We start from the raw sequence: 20701 nt of genomic DNA on the forward strand, positions 1-20701 counted from the left end.
TCCAAACCTCCCTCCGCCCACTCATATGTAGTGTTGATGCATGTGTGTTCCAAGGTGCATTTAAAACCCAGGAGGGCATGGAGCTACCTGCCAGAGAACAGCAGGTAAGCGCATAGCCCCTCCCGGTATACTTTCGATCCTATGTGTAATAGAGAAAACACATTCATCCCCATGGTGATTGTGTGTAAACTTTTGACCACAAGTGTAATCTTGTTTCCCCAAAAAGAATTCCCGTTTTATTATTGCAAAACATTTTCCAGTTTTAGTAGGAGAACTGGAGTACTACACACCTACAGTATATTGTGTTTTTCAGTGTAGAATTTCCTTGCCCTTCTCATCTTCAGTACTTGTTAAATTTGGTTCCTGGATTTAAAAGTCTTTCCAACGGGTTAATGTACATATTCAGCTCTCAATATTGCCTATTGTATGCATTTAGTGCTTATTTGTTAATGGCATACTTCAAAGTAACCCCCCCCCCCCCCCCCCCACACACACACACACACACACACCACAGAAGCTATTTCTATGTATTCTATGTATGTATTTGTTAATTCAATCTGATGTGTAATCAACAAGGACCGGGGAATTTTTAGCCACAGCCCAGTTGAAAATAGTGTGAAGTTAAATGGGGCAAATTCATTTCCAGCTTTCCTGTACTCATTTTGGAAATCCTTAACTGCTTTTTGTGTTATTGTGTTATTGGCTCTCTTTCGACTGCGGTTTTCATTTGAGTTATTCTTGGAAACCTGTGCCTATAGAAGCTAAATCCAGGTGGTCAGAAATGCTAAATACTAACTAATTTGAGGTTGAAAATTACATAATAAGAAGTTGTTTTTAGAAGTCTCTAGAATCTGTTTTATTTCCTTTAGTTTATGATTAAGCTAATTGGACTTGGGTCATGCAGTTCATGGATCATAATTTCTGCTAGTTTTTACTGTAAATAACAACTAGCAGAACAAGTGTGAAGAAATTGAGTTCTTCACACAACAAGCTACAGGAAATATCTATGAAGCTCAATTCAAATGAGCCAATTTTTGTAGTAAAACTTAAAACAGACAGACAAAGTTACTGTAAGTAACAACAGTTTCAGTTTGGGGGCTCATTTCATAGTATTTTTTAGCATTTATAATTTTATTTTAGTTATATTATTTTCTTTAAATATCTTGCTTTTGTCTATATTTTCCAAATTAAAAAAAACTAATAATAATAAAAATGAGGTGCAAAAGTTCTTTGACTGGGCTGAACTTCAGAGCCGTGAGGCATCATATGTGTAGTTGAAAGGAACATCATTTCAATAGTAAACAAGGTAAATCACATAATTAAAACTAGCCCACGCTAAAGCATGTGGCATCATCAAAGATCAGGACTGAGATTGTTTTCGTGTATGTGCGTCCGTGCATTTGTGTCACAGCCACAGACATGATGGTGAGAGCATGTCTGGGGGCCATGCATCTGTCAACATTTTCCATCTGCCAGTCCGACTCTAGCTGCCTGCAATTAACCCCTTACAAAAACCACAGCTGACTTTACTGGCAAAGCAGTCATGCATGGCACAAATATTTCAGGGGTTTTTTGTTATAGCGTCACCAGGGTCTGACAATGGCAGATTATTCATAGCTTATGTAAGTGTAAACATTGAAGACAATAGAACATTATATTTAGATTATTCACTTTTCTATATTTTTTCTTGTTTTTTTTCCACAAGAAATCCTTGTGAAAATATGTCACACAGTCTGCTGCTCCAACTCCTTTCCGTCGGGCGGCGATAATGCGCCACTAGTTTGGTTTCCTTGCCGTCAGTAAGAAAAAAATACACGAACATAAGCAGGGGGAACGCGGTAGTTTATAGAACAAGTGTTTCCTGTCGACGGTATTTGGTGTGAGGACGCTGTTGGCTGATTCGCGCTATAACAATACTAAGTTTTGCTGTTTGCGGGCTTTATTGTGGACACAGTGATGGCTGTACCAGGTGGGAATTATATTTCAAATGTCTAACTTACTTATCTTCGCAGTTTCTATTGTATTATTCATGTAGTTTTCGCTGGAATGATAAGAGCTGACAGGGTAACTAACGCATTGGTAACACAAAGTGGGGCTTACGTTTACGTTAGCTTAACGTATTTTAAGAACACAAACCCTTTGAAGTGAAGTCTGTGCAATGACTAACCCAGCGAGGAACTTGGCTACGTTTAGCACACGGGGCTACATTGCGGTTGATGTACAGAATAGCGTAAAGCACAGTACTTGTAAATGTCGAGATACTCCATGTAAAACACTCATGGATTCGATTTTAGTACTTTTTGTTATGATTAGCTCTTGTAACTAGCATTAGGCTTATCTCCTTTTTGGTTGAGTAGAGAGAGTAAAATAATAATAATAATATATCACACAACATATGCACTCAATTAGTAACTTTATTAGATACATCTGTTACCCTTGTTGCCTTTTAAAGTAAATAATCAATCAGCTAATCACGTAGCAATAACCTGGTGCATTTAGTCAGGTCGACATGGTTAAGGTGAGCTGCTGAAATTCAAACCGAAGATCAGAATGAGGGGAAATGTGAATTTGAGTCTGCTGTGGTTGTTAGTGTCAGATGAGCTGGTCAAAGTATTGAAACTCAGTAAACTCACACTAAACAATCTATGGGGTTTTGAATGGACTGAAAAAGAGCTCATATCCAGTGAGTGACAGTAGGGCTGCCACGATTTGTCGACTAGTCACGATTATGTCGACTATCAAAATCGTCGACGACTGATTTAATAGTCGACGCGTCGTTTGAAACTTTGTAAGATCACAAAAGACGCAGGCAGGGCCGTGCAGAGAGGTTTAAAGGGGCGGGTGCTCAAAGTTAAAAAGGGGCGCATTGAACCAGGCTGAATAACAACAACACACAGTCATCAAGAATCTAATATGGGCAACAAGGCAAAGCAAACGTAGCCGATGTTTTACCTGATGGGTACAATGTTGCTGTTGAGGGGTTTCTGCTGCTCCTGCTGCTGATAGTGCTGGAGGGCAGGGCTGTGCTGATCTGAGACTGTAGACATTAAAGAGTCCATAGGAGAGATGGTAGCTGATTAAACAAGTGTCATGAGATAATAACAAAATGCAAAGATTGGTGACAGCGCTTGGAACCATAAGGCAACAAAAAATTATCCACACCTAACAACTCTTGCACTTAATCTATAATAAAATGATGAGAGAAAAATGTTATAGCACTGCCTTTAGTAGCCTCACATAGCTCTACTGTTTCCTCCTCATGTCCTTACCAGCCATGTCTGGACAATGTTATATCATGAGTATTTTTTTTAAAAATCCATCTAAATAAAACACACACATGCACGCACACACAGTGACGTTTTAGACCTTCTTCAGAATACTGTATATACTGTGGGCATCATGGTGCTGATCCAGAATCTTTACATTATTATTTATTACTAGAGCTACAATAATAAAGCAAAGAGGAGGGGGAAGTAATAAATATGAAATAATGTCATTATGATGATTCCATTTGTTTCACTATCCACTCTGTGCAGGGGCAAAGCTTATTACATTTTTAAACTGTAGACATACAATAATTTCACTGCTGTAAAATCCAAATTTTGTCTTATTTAAAATATAAATCTAATATAATCTGCTTCTTAATGTATGTTCTTTAAAATACAGCGTGTGTTTTTTAAAATATTATAATAATGCATAATTATGTGGACATGCATATTAGATCGTTTTTAGTGAAATATAATCCCTCCAGAAAGACAGGAAAAGCCCTGTAACTTACTTTAAAACTAAATATGTTCCCTAAAACGCTGACAGAGCTACAGACCCATGACAGCCTTACACAGGTAGCCAGCAGCTATGACCAGCACTACTTGTGCAGTTAATAAAAGGACAGGTAATGTTTGTCGCGCTGTTGCACACACAGCACGCTCGTTTGTTTCAGTTCGTCAGTTGCCACAAGACAGCTTACCAACGTGTACGTAATAAGCTAATACTCCTGTGTGCTACACACTACAGTGTACGCTGTACACCTACTTACTGGTTTTGTCGCATCAGTCTGTATCTCTGAGTTAACTTGTGTTTCTCCTACGGCTCTGGACCGCAAAAAATGCGCGTGCTTTTTGTGAGCTCTTTCCCGTCTCATAACCAGCGCGTTCTGCCGTCAAGGGCGATCATTGGTTAAATGTGATCATGTGACTGATGCAAGCCAGATCCTTTTATTTAGCAAAACTGTGATTATAGTATATATTATTGTTGAGGGGCACAGACAGGACTCCGCACGCACGCACACATAAAAAAAAATTAAACATTTTTTAAAAGTTTCCTCAACAAAAGGGCACTTTGGGCACCCATCAGGAAAGGGGCGGGTGCTCAAGCCCCTCCAGCCCCCCGCTCTGCACGTGCCTGGACGCAGGAATAAGTGGCAGGATTTAAGAGTGTAATAACGGACTGAAACAGAAGATGGCAGCATTGCATGTACAAGGATGTCAGCTACCGTTAAACCCCGAAGAAGAAGAAGAAGAAGCAGCTGTGTCCCAGAATTCATAGCGCGGCCCAGCGCAGTTTCCAACAATGGCGGCAGCTAGTTAGTTTTAATGTTACTCTTATTATTCTTTCTGGGTCACAAAATAAACGTTTAACATATTTTCAGGCGAGAATGTAACTGTGTAAACCTCAAATATCTGCTCAGTTTATCAGGACACCACATATTTTCAAAAGCGCTCCGACGTTTTCGGAGACGTCTGTTACCCACTAGCTCGTTAGCGAGCCGGGGGCTAGGCTCACTAGCGCCGTGAGAACACCGGACTCCCCACAAATCGTTTTCAAACCCACCGCTGTCTTTCGCTACTCAGGTTAAATATATATGAGTCACTTAGATAACTTAAAATGTTATTGTTTGGCTTTTTTTTTTTTAGTATTTTATTTGTTCCTGAGTAAATCAGTTTGTCTGAGATTAAAGTTATAGTTTTTGCACAGCTGAATAAACGTCAAGCAGACAGCTGATTATCAGAAGTGTGAGATGCTCCAGAATATACTCCAGTGTCCTGTTATAGTTTAGATAGCAAGGAGTTTATTAAACTTCACCGAAACAATCTGCAAATTTCATAAAAATTTAACAAACTATCATCTTGTCTTTACTTTTAGTGAGCACATACCTTAAACACTTAAAGCTGTAAGCTAATGATAGTTATATAAGAGCAGATGCTGCTGGTGCAATAAGCTGTAGTTTTACGTCTAATGGATGATGATCTGATTAGTCGACTAATCGCAAAAATAATCGGTGACTAGTCGACTATCAAAATAATCGTTTGTGGCAGCCCTAAGTGACAGTTCTGTGAGCAAAAATGCTTTATTAATGCCAGAGGTTAGAGGAGAATGGCCAGATGGTCTGGAGCTGATGGGAAAGCAACAGCTGATGGGAAAGCTGTTGCTGATGGGAAAGCAACAGCTTTCCCATCAGATGCTCTCCTGCATCAAGGTATGCAGGAGAGCATCTCTGAACGCACATGTGAACGTACACGTTGAACCTTGACGCAGATGAGCCCAGAGCACAAAACTGGACAATAGCTGATTTGAAAAAAATGTTGCCTGGTCTGATGTCACTTAAGCTGTCAGACGGTAGGAATAAAATTTGGCATAATCAACTTGAAAACATGGATCCACACTGCCCTGTATCAACAGTGCAGACTGCTTATGGTAGTGTCATGGTGTGGGCGATATTTCTTTGGTACAATTTGGGCCCCTTTGTAATGCAACAGCCTACCTGAATATCATTTCTAACCATATCCACCCCTTGATGACCACAGTGTACCTGCCTCCTGATAGCTGCTTCTAGCAGGAGAATGCACTACAACACTCAAATCATCTCAACCTAGTCTCTTGAAGATGAAAATGAGTTGACTGTTTTCAGATGGTCTCCATAGTCAGCTGATCTCAATCTAGTAGGGCACCATAGGGAGATTCACGGCACAAATGTTCAGCCGACAAGTCTGCAATAACTGTATGATGCTATCATGTCGATCTGGACCAAAACCACTGAGGAATGTTTGCAGCACCTTGTTGAAGCTCTGCCATACAGAATTAAGACAGGTCTGAAGGCACAACGCAGTCCAGCCCTGCACTAGCAAAGTGCACTTAATAAAGTAGCTGTGAGTGGATACCTACTGTATGTTTTGGGTGCTTAAAAAGCATAGTAGCGGGTCATTCTTTATCACCCTTTCACCACTTTATATAGAGCTCAACCAGTATGTTCATTTTATAAAGGCATATGTATTTAATTAGAAGTTTACATAATAATGTGAATATGAATGCATACTTGCATGAAAATCATTAAAAAGCTCTTAACGATCTTACAGGACCTAATAAGGACAACATCAGAGCTGGGTGCAAGAAATGTGGCTATCGTAAGTAAAACTAACCAACACGTTTCATTACAAGCTTCAGAGATGTGTGGATGTCATACTGTTATACTTGTACCCCCAATATTTACTCAGTGAAAATAGACTTTATTTTCATTATTTATGAGTTAGGACGGAGTCTGTTTTATGGTGCCTCTTACCCAGCCTTTGAGCCAGATTTATTTTGGAAATAAATTGTAATTAGGTTATTTATTTATTTACAACAAGAACACGGGTGCAGCACGGTGGCACGGTGGTTAGCACTGCTGCCGCACAGCAAGAAGGTCCTGAGTTCAATTCCACCATCAGGCCGGGGTCTTTCTGTGTGGAGTTTGCATGTTCTCCCCGTGTTCGCGTGGGTTCTCTCCGGGTACTCCGGCTTCCTCCCACCGTCCAAAGACATGCAGCTTGTGGGGATAGGTTAATTGGATAATCTAAATTGCCACTAGGTGTGAATGTGAGTGTGAATGGTTGTCTGTCCCTGTGTGTTGGCCCTGCGACAGACTGGCGACCTGTCCAGGGTGTACCCTGCCTCTCGCCCTATGACAGCTGGGATAGGCTCCAGCGCCCCCTGCGACCCTGAAAAGGAGAAGCGGATGGATGGATTTTTTTTTTTTTTTTTTTTTTTTTACTTATTTGCATGTCCTCTTATGAGTTTCAAGGTTGAGGTTCAGAGATGTTAATTTAAAAAGTGTCCTCACCGCTCTTTACCGCTCTCTCTGACTTTCATCTTTCAGCGGGCCATTTAACATTTGAGTGCCGAAATTTTGTTAAAGTCGACCCTCATAAGGACATTGTTCTGGATGTGAGCAGCACTAGCAGCGAGGAGAGTGAAGATGATGAACCTCAGGTTCAACGCGGCGAGAAGCGAAGCGGCCAGCATCGAAAAGGTCAGAATTGATGCACCTGCCCTTGTTTTCTGTAAGCTTTTAAAATATGCAATTATTTACTGCAAGGCAATTTGCAATAAATACAGCAGTTTTACATAATTCAGCATCCAATCAATACAAGCTGGAGCCTGATTAAAATCAAAAGTGTGGATTTTTGCAATTGGACAGCAGTTATTTTATTAGTTCTTTATTTATATTTATTTATTTTTGATGAGGCCTCTTAGTTATGAGATTAAAGGTGCTGGTTTTGCATGGTAGGTTCCCATGACAGCGATGATGATAGAAAAAGAAGACGAAAACGGAAGAAGAGCAAAGACAGAAAGTCAAGAAAGAGGTAACCTAAATATTTTTGATGTCCCAGTCTACTTGTTTGCACATGTTTAATGTTCATATTATATGAGTTGATGTATTAAGATAGAGCTATGAGAGTGTTGTAACACACTTGTACTCCACTGCTGTCATCCTTGTATTTATTGTGCCTGAGTATTTACTTGCACTACTTGCATAAGTCAGACTCAGTATATATTTATTACCTTTGCAGTTTATTTGGCCGCTTTTCTGAAATGAAAGTGTGTTTACCTTCATAGATAAACTGAGTTATTTGATTTGTTTTTGTCTTTTAATACTTTTTGTATTTACTTAGATCTGATTCATCATCGAGCGACGAGGAGGAGCTTTCAAAAAAGAAAAAGAAGCGCAGCAGGTCGCGCTCTTCCTCTGATGTGGAGCGTAGAAAGAAGAAAAAGAAAATAAAAAGCCAAAAGAAGAAAAGCAAAAAGAACAAAAAAGAGCACGGGAAGCATCACAAAAAAAGAGAGAAGAAAAGGAAACACGAGTCTTCTTCCTCTTCCAGCTCAAGTGACTCCTCAGAAAGTGACTGAACCAAGTAACTTTGCAGCTTTTGGATGTCCAACATATTTATTCTGCAGCCCACAAAACGTAGTATTTAGTGGCAGTCATAAATAAGGCACCTCATCTTGTTGTATATAGGTGTTTCATTAGCGAGACGAAGAATTAAAATGTGAATTTGTGTTCTGTGGTGCCACCCAATGACACCTTATGCAAATTTAACAAACCTCACCCACGTTTTTTTGACGTGTTCAGGAAAACATGCACAAAACCAAGGATCATCCCCTGCTGTAGTTTCTCTTTGTTTTTTTTTCAGGCTTTATGCAATGTCACAAGTGTCATTTGTGTTGTTTAAATGTATAGCTGTAGTCAGAAATCGTTACAGTAATGGAAGCTTTTAAGTCCAATCAAGAAACTTCAAATAGTTACTTTACAATAATTTTACTGTCTTACTGTAATGTGGTTGTCAGATTTGTCATCCACATCTTACTGAAAACCATCTGTATTTTAGAAGAGTTCATTCCAAACCATCACTAATATCAATTTTGCATACTTTACCCTTCCTATTGATAGAGCTTCATTTCATATTCACCATTTACTACTTCTGTTGTAATAAAATTTTATATTCGTATCAGTTTATGTGGAACTGTTTCCTGTTTTTGAAAAATGTCTTCTTTCGATATAACATTATGATGATGATGCTCACAAGAGATACAAGCCTGTTGCAGCTTGATTTTATTTTTTTAATCAAAAACATAGAGGGTACAGTACAGTCTTGTGGCAGGTAGAGGGCAGCAACATGCCTAAAATGTGAAATAACCCAGCTGAATTGCCAAAGCAGGGACGGTGATCAGTAATCTTTAAGATGTAAACTTTGATGCTGATATTTTGTTCTTGGTTTGGCAGGCTGCTTAATATCAAAATGTGAGAATTTTTCAGGAATAATTGTGAGTAATAAAACAAAAAATACAAATGGATAAAAGGAAATTATATGAAACGAAGGTGGCAAATGACTTCTTCAATCTGACAAACGAGCATAGAGGGTTAAACAGATCACGCTTCATAGTTGTGTTTTGAAGTTTCAGAAAGTGACCTGAATCACCTCAAGTTACTGGCATCGTGTCTTCTGATGGTGTCAAGTGGATCCAGCCAAAAAGACTTGCTGACTCTTGCTTGATTTGCCAAATAATCCTGAAGTAGCTGAGTAACAACACTCCTTGGCAGGGCTCAGTGCAACAGGCACCCGTGTCAGTCTCACTCTGATGCGGTAAATGTTTAGAACACGGGTGTCAAACTCAGTTTACGTCGTGGGCCACATGCAGCCACCTTTGATCTCAAGTTTAAGTAAACATTTAATCCCTGAGAACTTCATGTTTTATATATCACACATATAATATAAGAAAAATAGCAATTTTGTCACAGTTTTTCTAAAGAAATGCTGCCCGCTGTGAAGAAGGAATTCAGTCAGCATGACTCTTTGGACTTAAACTGTAAGAATTAGTGTATAAAATTACAGCAAGTGTTCTTGTAAGTCATTTCCCAGACAGTCCTGTAATTATAAAACTGAAAGTTTTTATTGATTCAGAGAAACCCCCCTTTTTTCAACCGTAGTGCCAAAACGGAAAATTTTATAACCTGTAGTGAAAAAAAGGAACTTTAGTGCCAGTTATCAGTTACTTAATTGCTTTGGTGTAGTATGAAGGGCCATGGGGGTCTTTATCAGTAAAAAAAAAAAGCTGTAAAAATCATGGTCTCCTTCACTTGCTCTAAATTCCGTCCAGTGGACTTAGTCTTTGTCGAGCCGATTCTTATTTTTTACACACCTTGTTTAGAGGGCATTTGATAAAGAAAGGGTGTCCCTAGTTATATCGCAGTCTTCCCTCTCACGAGAATAACTATTATGTGCCCTCAGGAGGACAAACCGTCAGCATGATGGCTGGGGCTCTCTGCAGACCCTGTTATGGCTCTAGCACCATCGGCCTTCATGCCATTGTTCTTCTTCCAGGGTGTCAATAAGATATGAGGGAGTACAAACACCCACAGAACCTTGGTTTATCTGGGCTGTGTGACAGGTGTTTATAAATAGGCCATTAATTTCATCTTGCCGTGGGGGAAAACGGGGGGTGGGGGGGCTTTTAAACATCTGCAACATCCTGTCAGCTACGTGCATGGCTACTGATCAGAGCCTGATGATATGATCAGACATATCCCGACTTTATTTCTCTTTTCTTTGAGATCTCGAGAGCCATTTTTCCATCCATCCATCCATCCATTCGCTTCCGCTTATCCTTTTCAGGGTCGCGGGGGGCGCTGGAGCCTATCCCAGCTGTCATAGGGCGAGAGGCAGGGTACACCCTGGACAGGTCGCCAGTCTGTCGCAAGGCTAACACACAGGGACAGACAACCATTCGCACTCACATTCATTCAAACATTCACACCTAGTGACAATTTGGATTATCCAATTAACCTATCCCCACAAGCTGCATGTCTTTGGACGGTGGGAGGAAGCCGGAGTACCCGGAGGGAACCCACGCAAACACGGGGAGAACATGCAAACTCCACACAGAAAGTGTTCAATTCCACTCCTGATGGTGGAATTGAACTCAGGAGCTTCTTGCTGTGCGGCAACAGTGCTAACCACCGTGCCACCGTGCTGCCATTTTCCCCTCCTTAATAAAAACAAAACAACCAAATGATGTTCAGATGCCGCTGACAACTAAGTGAAGACAGACGAGCAGTCAGTGGAGAATTTATGGAAATTCTGGGTTGCCATATTTGATTCCCGAGGGGGGCATCTGAGATAATGGATTTGCAGTTTAATACATGGCACAGGCTCACTGTGTGTCTCGCATATGCTCGGAAAATCAACAGACAAATAGCTGGTAATGTGTTCAGGAGCTACAGAATGCAAGCTGACATGATTATTACAGAGTAATGCCCACGGTCCTTAGAATAATACTAATAAAATCAAGTTGCGCGTGTAGGAAACACTCAGTTGTGACACCTGAATATTGCTCGTGTTCTCTTGAAGGTGCTTTGACAAAAGAAACTTCGAGAGTGTGAAACTTCATGATTGCACAGATGGCAAGAGGACAACTTGATACCGAGGAGCAAATAAAGTTTAAGGAGTGCTGCTGTGTGCAGCAGCATGGCGCAAACCATATGCTGTTTGTATAAGACTACAACGAGGCTTTCCTATTTTCTTCAGCTCATTGGTTTTTAGTGAGCCTGTCTGGCTGTAGGAATGCAGAGAGCAAATGGGACTGCGCTAAGCCATTTAAATGAAAATGAGATGGTCAGAGTCATCTTTTGGAGAGTTTAGCTGCAGTGGAACAATCGTTCAGCACCCCTCGTGTAAATATCTTTGAGGCATTGATCTCGAACTTTAATGCGAATCCTTCTTCTGAATGGCTGGCCTGAATGATTGCAGCGGTAGAAAATGATCTCTCATTAACATAAGGTGTGTTTCTCAATTTGTTTGTATAACTTTTGCAGCTCAGTTTCAGGCCTCTTTGGGTGACCTCGAAGCATGCACTGATGCCTGTTTTTATCCATTTTGGGGGGATTTGAGCTTACGTGTGCTTTTTTTTCCAGCAACGCCCTCAAGGAATGGCCAAGTGCAACCACGGGCCTGTAGTGAATTCAGTAGAGGTGGTGAAGCCATCCAAAAATTGATAGCATCTATCTGTCAGACTGACACTAGCGTGATAGGATCGATACTTTGGTTCTATCCTCTAATTTCAGTACTTGTACCTACTTGACACAACTCAGGTTGACTTGACTCAGTTTTTTTGGGTTCTTCTCTGGGTTATAGTACCTGGTACCAGGTACCTATACTTTGGTGGGAGCTCAGAGATTGATGTCAACAGACTCCATGCCACTGATTGACCAGGGAGTGATGTCTCCAATATGCATAGTTAAAAATGTCTGAACCTTTGTGTGTTCACTGTCATGTCTACTTTAGCACATTTGAACAACAGAAGCTGACTCAACATGCTTTAGAGACAGGCACATTAACATCCCACGGGTCCAGCAAAGGTCTGGTTGAAAAAATACATGAAAAGCTGAAAGCTGTGTATTGTTGCACTATTGTATTGGCAGTTTGGAGCTCTGTATTTACTTGGTATCTGATCGATGACAAGGTTTGCAGTAGGGCACTGGACTAGGGGCTGACTTAAAGGCATTGCAATGGCATACCCTATGCTATTCAGCCTGGAAATTAAAACATGCAACCCTTTGGTTATGAGTATGCCTCTCTTAACCTTATGATCACCACCCCTTCTCAGCAAAGCATAATATCTTCCCAGGAATAAAATTAAAATCCCTTATGCTGCACTTTGGTGGGAGCAGCCCAAACTGAGAGATGGCACCGGTTTTGCATCTGTAACCACTGTTGAAATATTATTTCAGAGGCAAGCCGTCCCCGCATCTTGGAGCACAGCGCTTGAAAAATGCATCACGGCCAATGGACAAGTTGGAAGCTATATATTTGCTACCAATTTAGTTCCTGCATCTTAGATTTCGTTCCCTTCTTCCTCTCCTGGCCCCAAAAACCAGTAGTAAATGACCTCTAGGATAAATAGACAGCAGGCTACATGACCCCAGCCATCAAAAACTAAAGGCTGTAATAAATACTACATAGTTTTACAGGAAGCGTGTTCGACATTTTCCCAAAAACCTGCAGGGAGAGAAAACGAGCAGGCAAACGGGGTGAGTCCCTGTTCACCGCTCTCTCTTTGGTCAAAACTTTTTCTTTTCCTGAGGTCTGTTATTACCGGCCTAGTTCCTGGGTTCCCATTCAGAGTGGAGCTTGTTCATATAAACCTTGAGGTTTTGAGGCATTACTGGACTGACTGGGTGGCTTTCACCAGGGAATTAACACTGGGTCACATTGGATCATGACCAGTAGGCTCTCTGCAGCTAACCTGTGTTGGATGAGGTTGCCTGTGGAGGTGGTGGTGATGGTGAGGACAAGTTTCCTGGCTCTGGAATATGGGTCCGTCAGATCATGGATGTGTACGCCCTGATCCTTGGATCCTTCTGATCTTTCTCTACTCACTGCATTACTTCTGCATCATTTTATTTCAGCACAGTTTTCCACATTAGTCCTGGTGACATCGGGAATCTTCTAATACTTGTAGCCTTAACATGTCCTCTTAGTATTATATTTGTGAAATAAAGAGACTTCCTTTAACACAAATTATATTTTTAATAGCTTTCTTTTGATTTCTCTCAGATCTTTCCAAGCAGTGAGCTTGCTAAAATGCTGAGCTGGAAAAAAAAACACATCTATGAGCGCATGTCACCAAATTACCTGCAGTTAAATACAGAAAAAATTGAGATTAAATGGTCTTTACCTTCATTTTGATCAAATATTTCTTCTCCTGGTTTCATCATGTCAGAGAGAAAAAAGAAAAACTGGCTGCATTTTTACCCTGTAGCGTTACACTGGCTAGATGTTTCTTACAAAATTGATAATAAGCGATTATCAGCTATTTGAGACACCCTCAAACCTCTTCCTCCAAGATGCGTGATCTTTTATCCCAGCATGTGCCTTCCAGCCACTAAAAGGTCCTAGTACATATCATTTATTGCCATTTCAAAATCCAGCTTGATAAAGAAAGGGGATATGGCATTTGAAGTAGGGCTGTGGAATAGCCTTCATGAGGAGGTTAGGGCTACAAAGTTCACATTTTAGAAGTATTTTTTTTAATATATGTATTTTTTTTAACTCATATCTTCCTTGTCTTCCATAATGTGAGGTTTTTTTTTAATGAAAATTTTATTGTTGTTATCTTCAAAGACTCTCTCTCTTAAAATCTTTAACTTCTCCCTTTTAAGGAACAGGCAGGAAATACACATCACCCTCTCTCTGTTTTCTTTTTCTCTTTTCTTCTTTATTTGATGTATTGCATGTGTCCCAAAAAATGGTCCAGAAGGTGGCAGGAGCAGCACCCCAGACATCTTACCAACAGGAAAGAAAATGGCAAGAGACCCTTCAGCTTCAGCACCACAGCACAGATCCTTTCCTCTGTACTACTCGAATGACGATAGACGTTTTTTACACATCCCCGACATCAGACACATGTGGCTTTTTCAAACACCAGTGACATGGTGTCATCTCTGTGTTGGGCACATCTGCTCACTTTTACATTGGTTTTAGTGTTCTTTCCACTGCACATTTATATGGAAAGTCTTGTGGGCCTTTGTTCTGTTCTGTGGGGGGTTTCTGTCCATTTGTTTGAAAGAGCTGTCAAACAAGGCCAGAGGGGCACATGATGGCTTGAACATCATCAGGATGGTTATTCTTAGTTCTGGTACATTGTCACTGTACATCATAGGAGAAAAAAAAGAACTCTGACACACACGTCATCTCTTTTCTTTCTTTCTTTTTTTTTGTTTTTTCTTTCCTTCCTGTTTCAAGTGTCCTTTAAGTAATTTAGTCTTGGATGCAAGGATGTGAAGTTTACAAAGAAAGCATCATTTTAAGCACATCCCAGTATGTTTAGTATTCTCAGAAAATTAGGATCTATTTTTGTTTCGTTTAAGGCAAATTCCAAGTTCACATACTCGCCTGAAAGTTTTACTGGTTAAACTGGAGCAACTACAGGGTTCGGTGCCTTGCTTGTTGGCATCTCAACTGTGGTTTTTGAGCGTACAGAGCATCTTACTCATTTTCCCCTGACAGTTTCCCAGCTGGTACAGGGATACAAACCAGAAACCCACTTGTCACAATGGTTTCTCTTTGCATCTCAAGAGCAGCTACAGATTAAGTGGCCCGGCTGAAGACATCTCAACAACTGGTTCTTTAAAGTATACACATAAACTGTGCAAACCCACAGCAAGTAGATGTGCTGTATATGTAAACCTAATTTGCATTGTAGCTGGCCTTAGGCTTGCATTGAAATAAACGTTTTAAGTTGTTTGAGGGGAATACATGTTAAAAAACAGTGTGAGAATCTTTAAATCCCATTTTCCATTTTTAATGAAGTGCCTTCTGATGGTATTAATGTCTGTCATGAAATTTGTTAGCCTTGTGCAGTCTTACCATTTATTTTGTACAAGAGCAATACTCAAAAATGGGGACAGAAAAGGTAAAAGACTCACCATTTACCTCAAAATAGAGAGCCTTATGAAATCTGCACTATGTGAAGTACTGTTTTAATGTCAGCTTTCTCTGCTCTTCCACGACTGTACCAAATTGTCTCTTCTAAAGTGTTGTATCTGGCCCATAAACTGCAAAAAGTTCCCAAGGCAAAATTAGCAGACTCTGTAATTGTCTACAGTAAGTGGCTGGGTGTGTGTATGTGTTTGTAAAATTGGAAAAGAGAAAAGGAGGAGATGGCAAAGGGAGAAAAGGGAAAGCTTATTAGACGGTGGGGGAAATTAAATCCTGCGTGGGTGTAGTTTTAGTGTGGGGTTGTTTGCTAATGTCTTATTCAAACAGTCATTTATTCATTCAGGCCTGTGATGTGCTTAGCTTTGTAATTCTGAACATCAATAGCTTAATGTATGGGCAATTAGAAGACAAATTCTGGGTTAATCACTTTTTTTTTCTTCGCATAATGCAAGAGCAGCTCTGTTGGAATATTCTTGTGATTCACAGAGAGAGCTGGTTTTATCTTCAACTTCAATGGGATTCTTCTATCAACAGTTTCTTGGGAAAATGGGCACTTTTAGAGAGAATCACAATTTGAACCTGGAGGTGTCTCACAATGAGTCCCACCGCCTGAGGAAAGTGGTTCCTCATTTCATTGTTATGGGCAGTCCCAAACTCGTTTGCATTCATGTCAAAGGGTTGAATATTTACACTCACTAAACATTTTATTTGGTGCTTCTTGCTAGTACCTGGTTAGATTCCCCCTTTGCCCTTTGTTATTCATGGCATAGATTTGACAAGGTGCTGGAAACAGTCCTCGGAGATTTTGGTCCATAAGCACCACACTTTGCTGCAGATCCACGATGTGACTCTCTCATCTCACCACATGCCAAAGATGCTCTATTGACTGTGGAGATCATTTGAGTACACTGACATGTTCAAGATACCAGTTTAAGATTATCTGAGAGCTTTTTGACATGCTGCATTTTCCTACTAGAAGCAGCTATCAGGAGAGGGTAAATGGACTGGTTCTTATATAGTGCCTTTCTACTCTGTTTGAGGACTTAAAGAACATACAACATGCCTCATTGACTTAAAGCACTTTTTTTTTCTACACCTAAGTTTAGAAGGTGTATCTAACATTCACACACATTCAGGCTCTGAGAAACACACCAGGGAGCAGGATTCAGGACACTCTGGCAGCTGGAGCGGCTAGGGATCAAACCACCGACTTTCCGATTAGAACTTGACCTGCCCTACCTCCTGAGCTACAGCCACCCCACGATGGCTACACTTAAAGGGGTGGATATGGTTGAAATTCTATTCAGGTAGGCTTTTGTGTTTAAACGATACTTGTTTGGTCCTACAGGGCTCAAAGTGTAGCAACATATGTTGTGCACTCAGAGGTACTCTTCTGCATGCCTGGTTTGTAATAAGTGGTTATTTAGGTTAGTGTTGCTTGATGCAGTCTGGCCATTCTCCTCTGACAACAAGATCTTTTTTCCCAGACAATTTCACCACATCATCTTGACAAACTGATGGATACATTAAGACAGAGCACTTCACATCAAACAAGAGCTCTATTTCTTACTTGATACTGCCAATGAGACAGCAAAAAAGACCCAATATTTTAAGCAGGTAGCTGTAGCTGAAAGACTAGAAAAACATCATTTACTTCACTGTGTTTCTGCCCTGTTTGTGTTTATGCACTTCAGGTTCATCTGGAATTAAAGCGTTTAATTCAATAAACTGGAAGCTGGGCCATTAGGGGCCCCTACTAGATGCACAACTATGCTTTCGAACTTGCTTCCTGGTGGGTGAAAAATCAGCATTTTGTTGTTGGTGGAGGAGAGGGAAGCTGAGGGAGTGGTCATTGCACTTTTTACCCTTTAGTACGAGTTCTCTTATTTGGTGCTCATATTAGCAGGATAAAGTAAAAAAAAAAATCACAGCTGCAAAAATAAAACAGATTTCTGATCTTACACAGCTATGTTTAAGATTTGGAGAGGTTTGGGGAAACATTGGTTTCGGTTAAAATAACTACTTGGGTAAGGTTTGGGAAACATCTACAGTATGTTTAAGTAATTGAACTTTGTTAAGGTCAGGGGACCATTGTTGTCATGGTTACAAAAATAACCACATGGTTAAGGTTAGGGTACATAAATTAGGTTAAAATTTAGTCTGATATTTTGTTGACCCTTCCAACCACTTTGTGGCTGTGTAAAAACTATACTCTATTTCCTCTTTTCTTACAACCAAGAGTCACGAGTCCTGCAGCCATCCGACATCAGCATTTAAATTAGACTAATTTAGTAAAAGTGTATTGCCATTGTGTGACATTGTGGCTCTCAGGGCGAGGGCTTCTCTGTTGAAAGCTATTGCAAGGCCTTGATCGAGCCTTTTGATCATAGAAATGCAAAGCTGGAAGACTGAATACAGCCCACTGATTGTGTCCAGTACTTGTGTCACCCACTAGAGAGAAATGCCATTTTTCATTCATGACTTCAAATGGACCTGTTGTAACAACTGGTAAGGAGCATAACCACAGAGATGGTGGTAACCAGAGATGTTTTCTCAGTAATTCCCTTTGGATCTGGGTAAAACCATGTCTGACGTGTATGGGAAAAGCAGGCCGCTGCAGCAGTGAAAAGAGGAAACGGAAAGTGAGAGAGACAGAGATAATAACAAGGGTTGAGAGAAGAAAGCATAAACATCTCTACCTACAAAGCATTAAAGTGAAAGCGTAGATTACAAAGATCGGGGTTAGGATTAGTTCAAATAATGAAGTTCTGCTTTCTAACAGTCTACTTCTATTTCCATACATTGAGAGATTTTTTCATTATATTAGTTTTTCACCATCAGTATAAGATTTGACCTTCAGGCTTCAGAGTTTTCACCAGGATTTCTTTGTTCAGAGTGTAAGCAGTCTTCAAAAAAGCTTACACCAAATAAAGTCAATGTCTCGGTTCAATAAAAAAGATTGATATTTATTCATCTGCTTTTGGAGGTTTGGCCTGTTAGTCTGTTCTTTATATCACATCATAGTCAATTTTCTTCAGTGTCTTTTGCAAGCCCATCAGCCACTGTTCCCTGTACGTTAAATATCTGTGCTCTTCTGTTAGTCATCCTTCCTATGACTGAGCCACGTCCCCATGTGTACCTCAGCCTGGTAATTCAGCCTCATTTCCAGTGTCGAGACTCCAGAAGGTCCTGTTCTTCTTCCTGCCATTGTTGGGGCTCCGTTGGCATCAGAGTCTAATCACCAAATAATTTAATACTGTCTGCTCCAGTAAATTATGTCCATTTCTTTCCAGTGACCTCTACTTATTTAAATAACATATATATATATCGGTTGGCAGCAGTTGCCAAGCCAGTCTGACTGAGACAGGTAAGCTACAGTACTTTCAAAAAATAATTCATCAGTTCTAATGAGTGCAAGACCTGTCAGTTCAGCATGAAGCGATTGCCTCAATTGCATTGAGAACTGCTACATTTAAAAGATTCAGCACATTTGTTCAGTTAAACAGTATTTGTTTTTGGCCTCCACCAATAACACACCATCCTGTTAATATTCAAGAAATATTCAAATAAATCATTTAAAAAAGAATATCAAATGCTAAAGACATGATAAGTACTTTTAAATATCTCAATAACATAACATTCATATTCAAAACAATAACTATTAAAAATGTATTGTAGTTGATTTATTGCAAAAAAAAAAAGAAATAAAAATAAATGAAAACAAGATACCATATTTTCACGACCATAAGGCGCACTTAAAAGTCTTAGATTTTCTTCAAAAAGTACAGCGCGCCCTATAGCGCAGTGCGCCCTGTGTGTTGTAAGGAGGACGTAGTAGAGAACACCATGAGAATGCTAAAGGGTGAAGTGTGGGCGTTGATCGTATATACCGGACAATCGCACATACCTGTATAAAAGGACAGGTATGTGCATTATGTGGAACATCGTTGTTTTAACAACCCTGAAAATGGCAAAGAGACACGCTTATGAAGCACAGTTTAAACTGAAGGCCATCAGCTATGCGGAGGAACATGGAAATCGAGCAGCGGTGAGAGAATTTAAGATTAACGAATCGATGGTTCGCAAATGGAGGAAGCTAGAAAACAAGCAGGTCAAGAAAACGCAGCTGAGTTTCCACGGACATAAGGCGAGGTGGCCCGAGTTGGAGGAAAGACTCGAGCGGTGGATCATCGCGCAAAGAACGAGCGGGAGAAGCGTTTCGACGGTCACCATTCGGCTAAAAGCAGTTTCACTAGCTGAAGAGATGAACATTGAACATTTCCAAGGAGGTCCGTCTTGGTGCTTTCATTTTATGAAACGGTGCCATTTTTCCATCCGGACCAGGACTACGGTAGCGCAGCAACTTCCAGCGGATTATAAGGAAAAGCTGGCCATCTTCCGCTCCTACTGCAGCAAACACATCAGCGACAAAAACATCCAGCCCAGCCACATCACAAACATGGACGAGGTCCCGCTCACTTTCGACATCCCGGTGAGTCACACTGTGGAGAAGAAGGGGACCAGCACGGTAGCGATACGCACAACAGGGTATGAAAAGTCTTCTTTCACTGTTGTGCTTGGCTGCCATGCTAATGGACAGAAACTGCCGCCTATGGTGATTTTTAAGCGAAAGACTTTGCCTAAAGAGAAGTTTCCAGCAGGAATCATCATTAAGGCAAATGAAAAGGGCTGGATAGATGAGGAAATGATGAAAGAGTGGCTGAGGGAGGTGTATGTAAGGAGACCAGGTGGTTTTTTCCACGCATCACCATCGCTCTTAATCTGTGACTCTATGCGTGCCCATCTCACAGCCGATGTGAAAAAACTAGTGAAACAAATGAACTGTGAGCTTGCTGTCATTCCGGGAGGCCTGACAAAGGAACTCCAACCGCTGGACATCGGTGTGAACCGCCCGTTCAAAGTAAGGCTGCAAGCGGCCTGGGAGCGATGGATGACCGATGGAGACCACAGTTTCACCAAGAGTGGAAGGCAGCGCCGGGCGAGTTACGCCACAATTTGCCAATGGATTGTAGATGCTTGGGCTAACATGTCTGCTGGCACTGTTGTTCGAGCTTTCGCAAAAGCCGGCATCATTTCCGAGGAGCCGCACGGCACGGAAAGTGACTCTGACAGTGAAGAAAGTGAACTTGGCATGTTTGATGGAGATTTAGCGCAGCTGTTCAATTCAGACACAGAGGATGAGGACTTCGATTGGTTTGATTGATGATAAAAATGTGAGTACCAAACTTTGTTTTGCTCCTGCTTTATTTTTAAATACGCACACTTGTATGCTTGTGTGTTGTTGATGATGACGATTACTGGTAATAAAAATGTGAGTACCAAACTTTGTTTTGCTCCCGCTTTATTTTTAAATACGCATACGGTACTTGTATGCGCCCTATAATCCAGTGCGCCTTATGTGTGTGTTAAATACAGTAATGGCACAC

The 20701-nt window shown here is 40.7% G+C and overlaps 1 protein-coding gene across 1 annotated transcript; it reads left to right on the plus strand.

Moving 5' to 3' along the window:
* The first annotated feature begins 1836 nt into the window (after positions 1 to 1836).
* Positions 1837 to 8768, plus strand: srek1ip1 (SREK1-interacting protein 1). Its single transcript, XM_085433194.1, has 5 exons — positions 1837 to 1969; positions 6354 to 6401; positions 7133 to 7285; positions 7544 to 7619; positions 7929 to 8768. Exons 1-5 carry the CDS (start codon positions 1957 to 1959, stop codon positions 8164 to 8166), a joined length of 528 nt encoding a protein of 175 aa, XP_085289320.1. The 5' UTR covers positions 1837 to 1956; the 3' UTR covers positions 8167 to 8768.
* The last annotated feature ends 11933 nt before the right edge of the window (positions 8769 to 20701 follow it).

The sequence above is a fragment of the Copadichromis virginalis genome, linkage group LG15 (genome assembly GCF_057382275.1).
Source record: "Copadichromis virginalis isolate Kocher_CV1m ecotype Utaka linkage group LG15, C_Virginalis_male_GT1.1, whole genome shotgun sequence".
Taxonomy (NCBI): domain Eukaryota; kingdom Metazoa; phylum Chordata; class Actinopteri; order Cichliformes; family Cichlidae; genus Copadichromis; species Copadichromis virginalis.

Bases quoted from the DNA above. Each gene is read 5' to 3' on its own strand.
- srek1ip1 (XM_085433194.1), top strand. The intron at 6,402-7,132 runs GTAAGTAAAACT...TTCATCTTTCAG, and splicing joins GTGCAAGAAATGTGGCTATC to CGGGCCATTTAACATTTGAG. The intron at 7,286-7,543 runs GTCAGAATTGAT...TTTGCATGGTAG, and splicing joins AAGCGGCCAGCATCGAAAAG to GTTCCCATGACAGCGATGAT.